The sequence below is a fragment of the Babylonia areolata genome, chromosome 11, assembly GCF_041734735.1.
Source record: "Babylonia areolata isolate BAREFJ2019XMU chromosome 11, ASM4173473v1, whole genome shotgun sequence".
Taxonomy (NCBI): Eukaryota; Metazoa; Mollusca; class Gastropoda; order Neogastropoda; family Buccinidae; genus Babylonia; species Babylonia areolata.
In genome coordinates this window covers 7,385,654-7,394,185 of record NC_134886.1, presented here as the reverse complement: position 1 = coordinate 7,394,185, position 8,532 = coordinate 7,385,654, and the positions used below count along the sequence as shown (strand labels likewise).

Here is an 8,532-nt window from a genome sequence, read left to right as displayed (position 1 = left end):
TGCCCTCACTGTGCAGCATTTTGAAGCTCAAAATCACTCTTCAATGAGGTCTCCAACTTCCTGCTTGTCTTTGTCAGTTTCTATGGGTGAGGTGGATATAAAAATTACATTTTCTTCAAGCTCGAATGCTCCATGGAAAATGGTGATAATAATAATCATAATCGGTACCTTTATAGAGCTGAATCTTATGCAGAGACAAATAAAAGAGCTTGCAAACTAATCATTCACACATGTATATAACTCCTGATTTCAGAGGGATAACAATAAACAAAAGAAAAAAATATAAAACTACATGTACACAGCTACAGAAAACCAAAAAACAGGCAGAGGGAAGGGGGAATGGAACTATTTTGGAAAACACAGAAAACATTTCTTTTTACTATGTGTTTCCATTGAAACACTGTTTCAAAACTTACATGATACTTCAGCCTGTGAGTAAAAACATAAAAGTGCAAAGGTGGGATACAGGACAAAATTAACAATGGCAAATAATTTTGGAATGACTGGTTAAAAAAACTTCCAACACAAAGCATAAACAACAGGACAGTCTGATAAAAGTCACAATTCATCAAAAGCAAATTGTGACAGCCCTGGTAAAAATGTGCTCATGACAACACATCAAAGTTCATCTGACGTCCTGTAAATGTCTGAACAACTAACACACACAAAAAACAAAATAATACAATAAAAGAATAATTCAAAGTTTCAAATAATGCAAAAAAAGAACAATCCAAAGTGTCCATCAACGGCTCCCTTTTTCAAGGATGAATAACATAATGTGAGATATTAATGTAATCACATAAATGATGAGCAAGAAATGATACCTTCTTGGATGCTTTTAGTTGCCAATATTTTTCCTGTATAAGAAATCACTCTTGGTTATTCAAGTTTCTTGTTTATGAACTGTGTCGCCTGCACATAAACATGTTCTTACTTTCTCTGGAAGATGAACACAGTGGCATGCAAGATAAAACACAGGTCACACTTCACAGTTCGGTGGTGCGTGAAAACAAGAAACATTCATGTTCACACAAAGCCTCAAACTGAGTAAAAACAAGCAAATTATTCAACTCAACATGAAATCTCAGAATGGAGTGGAAACAATCCAAACAAAATCAATATCAGCAACCTGATTTGAACAAATGTGAAGCCTTCGCCAGCTCACTTGATTACACTTTAAAACCAAACTAACCATTTCTAACCTTCAAACTACATTAAGCTTTGAGAACATGCAGTGTTACGACAATTCAATGAACAGCTGGTTCATCTTAAAAATTACAACACAATCACTATCAATAGGATGGTCCATGACCTTTTTTTTATTTTCTTTTAGTATACAAAGATAATCTAAAAAGAAAATAGATCTTCATGTTCACTAAGTTCGATTTTCCTCATCATCCACACATTATTCATCCAACTCTCCTTTACCAACATACAAATCACTGGAAAAAATAAACCGAAACTGACAATTTCATGATCTGTGCACAATAAATACTGATGTCACACAAGTTATGTCACAGTATCACCAAGGTATGAACCTGATCAAATGCATGCTATCCAAAAAAAAAAAAAAAGAAACTCACAACCAGTCAAACAATATGCCACACAACTACATCAAACTAAAATAAAAGTCAGCACAACAAAACGCTTGTAACGATGAAGGGCTCCAAATCAACATGGAGCTTTTTTTCCCTTTTGGACTCGGTTCATTCCTTCAGTGCTCTGTGTGTGGTAGAACGGTGAATGAGGCAAGAGGTACCCCTTCTCTCTGTGGGCGGTTGTTGGAGGGGCTGTCTGCTGTGTCAGACCTCGGCTCTTCACCTCTCTCTCTCTCTCCGCTGTTCCATGCCCGGTTTCCTTGGCTGTGCCGTGGTTTGTTTTCCCCTGTGGCGTTCGTCCACCTAAGTGCTGTTGTGGTCATTCTGCAGACATGGCCAACTCATCTCCATGTCCTGTTTCTCAAGGTGCCATCACGTTTGGACAAATCCATATGCACCACACCACATCTGCTAGGCAGATGCCTGACCAGCAGCATAACCTGATGTGTTTTAGTCATGCATCGAGTGCAAGCATATATATTTATGTGTTTATCAGAGTGGACTTCTTCTACAGAATTTTGCCAGAGGACAACACTTTTGTTGCCATGGGTTCTTTTTAAGTGCACCAAGAAACTGCCACTGCAAACGGGACCTTGATTTATCATCTCATCCAAATAACTACATGCTCAGTTTAATTTTAAATTGGGAGAGGAGGCAAAAGCGGGAATTGAAGTGAGACCTTCACGAATGCTGTATTGGCAGATAAGGGTCTAAACCCTTCTGCCACCCTCCCCCTCCTCCTTCAGCATACTTTGATCGTTTCAGTGATGGGTCTCACTCCGGCTCTGTGTTCCAGGTCCCCATGCTGTCCATTCTGTCTGAGGGTGAAGATGTGACTGATGCAGGATTTTCCTTTCCAAAAACCGCCCTGCCCTTGTCAAGCAGTGTCTGTCATCCCTGCTGCAGCAACAGGAGTATGACGTGGCTGACAGTCCAGCTGGCTAGCAATAGCAACGTGACACCCTCCACTTCTTGCCGTTGCCTACTTCTCCATTCTTTGGCAGCCTGACACGGATTCTCTGCTGTCCCGGAATCTGGCATGGGATCTGTTTGGTCTCCCAGTGATCCACCTTCAGTATCTGAGCCATCCAGGCGCTTTACCATTCTTCAGCCTGCCGATGGTGGTCTTCATTCCATCCACAGTGATGTTGTCCAAGTTGATGTCTTTGTCTTCTGCAGCCTCGGGAACGCTGGTGGGTCAGGATGGTTCAGTATTTTCTCACTGTCTGCACTCACTTCACCAGTATCATGAATGTGATCAACATCTCATTCACTGAACCAGTTCGATACTCTATACAAACCGACTACCCCACTTTGTACCAGATAAAACGATGGTGAGTTGAATTCCAGCACGAAACGAAACGTATGCACATTAAAAGTTGACATGGAAGACACCCAGTTCAAAACAAAACAACAACTTCATCAAACTGTGGAACACATATGTACAAACCCTGTCATTCTGTAAGGCCTAGATGAAAGGTTAAGATTTAAGGTCCCATAACCTTTCACAGCCATCGGGGCAGTGCATTCATATCCACTGTGTCTAGGGCTCAGCCAAGGAAGACAGGGCCAAATATTCTCCTTCCCCAGTTTTTAACTTCCCCTACCGAAATTAGGTCCTCATTCACACATGGGTGGAGTGGGGAAATTGGAGTCAAGTGCCTTAAGCCTACAGTACAAGAATACAAATACAGGCCATCTTCCCTGGGGCTCCTGCAAGAGTGAACTTTCCCTGTGTGAACCTGAGAACAGCTCCAGACAACCACTGCTCACAGGCATCTTCAATGTGCCACACCTCTTGTCTGAATCTCTCAACACGTCGATGCATCATGGCCTTTTTGCCACTGTTGTCAATAAAACAAGATTTGAGAAAACACTGACAAAGAAAATCCTGTGCACAAGATGTGAACAGTTGTGTCCCATCCCTAATTACCAGTGGTTGAAAGGTTGACGAACCACTTCTTCAATCAGCACTGCAAACTATACTAGTACTACTATAGGCCAGTTGAAAAAAAAACAGTGGCTTCCATGCATTGTATGAGGACAAATGATTCTATCACAACAACAGTAAAAGAGGACCAAACAAGATATATTTCTATCATTCAATCATAAATTATCCAACGTACAAGTGTATTGCTATTACTTTGAGCTAAATTCATTGCCAACTGAATTATCATTAAACATCAACATACAACAGCAAGAAAGTATTCAGACACAAAAAGAAAACCCTGTCAAAATACCAACATATTGGTGCAATGTTCCAAAGTTTAAAACAATAAAAGTTATCACTGGGTAATGAAAATAATTTAAAACTAAAAAATAAAATAAAATAAAATAATAATAATAAAAAAGAGAGAGAGAGAAAAAAAAAACAGAAAAAGAAGAAAGACTGAAGCAGCAATGCAGGGTCTACTCCAGTGTGTGGCCTTGACTTAACATCAACAGTTCCCAGTGGACTGCCAATACAGAGACAGCGACAGACAAACCCAGGTGTGGCTGTATATGGGGGACTTAGAGGCATGGGAGCAATACCACTGAAATGGTGCATATGAGGAGGCAGAAAAAACAACAACAAATAACATAAATGAAATAATAACAACACTTTAAACACTGGTGAAAAGGGGTCTCTCACAATCTGGACAACTCAACACAAATGCCCTTCCTGTGCCAATCAACAGCAGATATGCTTCTTCAACGTGCTTTACACACACAAGTCTATCTTCCTGCTCTGAACCATCCCTTTCTCAATCTGTCACACACACACACACACACACACACTCACACACACACACACACACACACACACACACACACTCACACACACACACACACACTCACACACACACACACACACACACACACACACTCCACAAGTGTCCGTCACTTCTAACCTCTTTCCCCAACCATCCCCACAATGAAGACTATAGAATATAAATAGCAGTACATGATGCAGCTGGGGTAAGGGGCACAAAGGACCACCACAATGACTATCCTGAAGACAAAGGGCATTTCACTGTGAACAGAGCTTGACCAACAGGCCATGACCGCTCACAAAACACTTGTCAAGTCCCAAGCTAAACCCCATGTGACCTGTGTTCACACAACTCCACCAGACATTCAGAAGTTTCCGTCTTTCAACATTTTCCCCTTTATTCCTGATTCCAAGGAAATCACATCACATTGTAATCACCACACCATCAAGTCGTCACATCCACTGATGTTGCATCATCTGTGATGCCTCTGCATCATCACCACCTGAAAGACGACTGGCATGCCTGCCCCTGGTTCACCAGAATGGACACCTGAAACAACAGGGAAATGGGTCAGAACTTAGTAATTAGTCAAATGAAGAGACTCCTGGATATGTCTGGAATGGAGGAAACATACTCAAGGGAGGCTGCTATCCTCAGACTCTTTTGACTTCTCTGCGTAAGCATAGTAGTACTTTGCACAGGACAGTAGATATGCATGTGTCATGTGTGTGTGTCTGTGTGTGTGTGTGTGTGTGTGTGAATGTATCAACCTGCCGATGAAGATGAAGGCATGCATGCACATGCCCCTTTTCTGTCTCTCTCACACACACACACCCACACCCATTACATCTCCCTCCAAACACACAGCGCCCTCACTGACCAGCTAATGCAGCGCTGGCAGAGGTTCTCGTAGGACCCACACACACCCCAAAACACACACCACATCCCCACACACCCAACACACAGACCATACACCCCCCCCACCCCTCCCTCCCCCCCACACACTCACACATACCCCCACCCCACACACACCCCAAATACATACCACACCCCTGCCACACACACACCAAACACACACACACACACTCACACATGCCCCCCCCACCTGCACACATCCACACCCCACCCACACACACCCACTGCCAGCACCCCCACAAACAGCGCCCCAGACATACCATCCAATGTAGCACTGGCAGAGGTTCTCGTGGGAGGTGGCCTGCTGGATGAGGAGCTCCACCTGTCTCTGGACGTCCACAGGATCCTCAGTGCCGAAGTCCCTGCCCGTCAGCTTGTCCCGCACACGGTTGATGATGTTCACCGCCTTCTTGTTCATCACCTCCGTGGGGATGTTCACGCTGTCTGTACATACGGAGATACACACAGTGTGGAAATTAGCTGACTGAGGCAATAATGAATGACAAATTTGTGTTGTGCTGCGTTGCGCTGCATTATGTCACATTTATTGCACAAGCATTTGCTTTTTTTTTTTCTTTCTTGCTTTTTTTTGTGGGGGGATGAGATGACAACACAAAAGGAGGAGTTTGTATTATACTCCATGTTTGGTTATACATATACTTACCATGTCAAACTGATGCAAACTAGGCCTATCGGTTTGCTCTGCTTGGCCAAATTTCGCGTGGCTAACAGTGAAAAGACGCCCCTTCTTGCCCGGTCTGCTCTTAGCCAATCAAACGCCTCTAAAAGCTATAAGCGCTGAATCATTCCGTGGCAAAAATGCATTCATGAAAGGCAAAGATTTGCAACTATTTAGGGTAAGAGCTGTTTATAAATCACATTATTATTATTATTATCATTGTTACTCTGTCATGTCCACAGATGAAGTCAAAGCAATCAACCCTCTTACCCCAGAGGTGAAACACACACACAAAACACTGATGAAATCCCAACAGGTCAGTGCGCACTCCTCTAATCGTTTTGGGGGGGGTGGGGGGGGGTGGGGGGGGGGGGGGTCCTCATTATCATGACAATTATTACAAAAAGGGGCGCGTAGGGGGAATAATGTGTGATGTGTCCCCTGTATTTGTATTTGTATTTCTTTTTATCACAACAGATTTCTCTGTGTGAAATTCGGGCTGCTCTCCCCAGGGAGAGCGCGTCGCTACACCACAGCGCCACCCATTTTTTTGTATTTTTTCCTGCGTGCAGTTTTATTTGTTTTTCCTATCGATGTGGATTTTTTTACTGAATTTTGCCAGGAACAACCCTTTTGTTGCCGTGGGTACTTTTACGTGCGCTAAGTGCATGCTGCACACGGGACCTCGGTTTATCGTCTCATCCGAATGACTAGCGTCCAGACCACCACTCAAGGTCTAGTGGAGGGGGAGAAAATATCGGCGGCTGAACCGTGATTCGAACCAGCGCGCTCAGATTCTCTGGCTTCCTAGGCGGACGCGTTACCTCTAGGCCATCACTCCACTTCACTCCACCTCCAGTGAGGTGAGTCACCCACCTGCAGGCAAGTCATGGCCCTCTGTGGACTGCCCCTCCAGGCTCTCCACCAGGTCCCCTCCTGTACACAGCCATCACTGCACTTAGCATCGTCACAGCGCCACACAGAGAGAACGACAGCAAGTGTGAGCGAGTGTGTGAATGCATGCATGCATAGGTCTGTTTCTGTGTGTATGAGTGTGTGTGTGTGTGTGTGTGTGTCCATGTGTTTGTGTGTGTGTGTTTGTGTGTATGTGTCTGTCTCTCTGTCTGTCTGTCCGTGTGTGTGCTTGTGTGTGGGGTGTGTGTGTGCGCTTGTGTGTGTGAAAAAGAGAAACACACAGCAAGAGAGAAACACACAGAAAGATGAGCCAAACACCCTCCTCCACTTTGCTTAGAACAATGCACAGTCATACCTCCTCTACGCTTAAAACAACACTTCTGAAGACAGGCACAGAAACACACCAGATGTTCTGCTAAACGGGGATAGATTTCATACCAAAATTAGCAATAAAAACAAATTTCAGTTCAAGCAACACTTGCCTCTGAAAGACCAGTTCGCAAAACATCACAAGATCATAAATACTACTATGATTAACATTAACATTTCAAAATGGAGGAAAACATGATACCCTCACCTCCTTCTTGGCTTTCTCCGTATGATCCAGAACGCTTTCCCTTTTCTTTCTTCTTGTCTGCTGTCAAACAGAAACACATGATCAATTCCCATGCTGCTGTTGCTCAAACTGACAACCTCTGTGTGTGTGTGTGTGTGTGTGTGTGCATGTGTGCATGTGTGCGTGCGTGTGTGTGTGTGTCTATGTATGTGTCTATTTATGTGTCTATGTATGCATCTAATCTATGTATGTATCTATGTATGTATGTATATGCATACAAGTTGTCTATGACTCTCACAACAAATACCACTATATAGAAATGAAATTGCTGGGAGTGAATAATTTCTGTATAACTAAAAAGTTTGTGACATGGGTGTTGGGGCTGTTTATAACCAAAGTGCATCTCTCAATACCAATACACAGTAAAATAACATTTTCAAGGAACATAACAGCATTTGGAAAAATCCACATGTCAGTAATGTTTCTTGCATCTGTGGTGCTCACATAACAGCCGATTATATACCAACTTGCGATATGTTAAAGTCTCACATCCCTGAACTGAAATCATCTTCAGTGTTGACGATCTTCAGCAGTCCATTGCTAATGTATGACTTTTTCAACTCCTTGTTAAATAGTCCAGCTGGTTCGCTGTTATAGTTGTTAGTTTTTCATTTGAAATATGTTATATTGTTATGTGGGGTTTTTTTGTGTTTTTTTTTGTTGTTGTTTTTAAACAAAACTGAAATCAATAATTTTCACACACACACACAAACACACACACACACACACACACACACACTTTCACTTACTCGTAAGCGTACACAGTAATCCCCCCCCCCTCCTCCCACTCGATTTTTTTCCTTCCCTCGTCTAATATCACTTACAGTGAAAAGACGTTAAACTAAAGAATGAACATATGCTGCACCACATCTGCTAGGGAGACACCGGACACAGCTGAACTCCACACACTTTGTAAGGCCTGGAGTGTATGTACATGTATCTGAATGCCTATCACAGTGGATTTCTTCAACAGAATTTTGCCAGAGGATAACACTTATGTTACCGTGGGTTCTTTTTTTCAGAGTGCCAAGTGCATGCTGCACACAAAAAGGAGGA

At 43.0% G+C, this 8,532-nt stretch overlaps 1 protein-coding gene across 4 annotated transcripts in view; it reads right to left on the bottom strand.

The window, feature by feature from the left end:
• Positions 1-214: 214 nt before the first annotated feature.
• The window catches only part of LOC143287483 (serine/threonine-protein kinase mTOR-like), an 80,361-nt gene continuing 72,043 nt past the window's right edge, over positions 215-8,532 (bottom strand). For 3 of the 4 annotated variants that reach the window (XM_076595499.1, XM_076595502.1, XM_076595500.1), the window contains 4 exons: positions 7,438-7,497; positions 6,822-6,881; positions 5,527-5,710; positions 215-4,900 (listed from right to left, as the gene is read on the bottom strand). In XM_076595499.1, coding sequence (XP_076451614.1) covers positions 4,885-4,900; positions 5,527-5,710; positions 6,822-6,881; positions 7,438-7,497 — 320 coding nt within the window. In that variant the 3' untranslated portion in view covers positions 215-4,884. The remainder of the gene's footprint in view (positions 4,901-5,526; positions 5,711-6,821; positions 6,882-7,437; positions 7,498-8,532) is intronic. The other variant, XM_076595501.1, reaches the window with a different exon arrangement.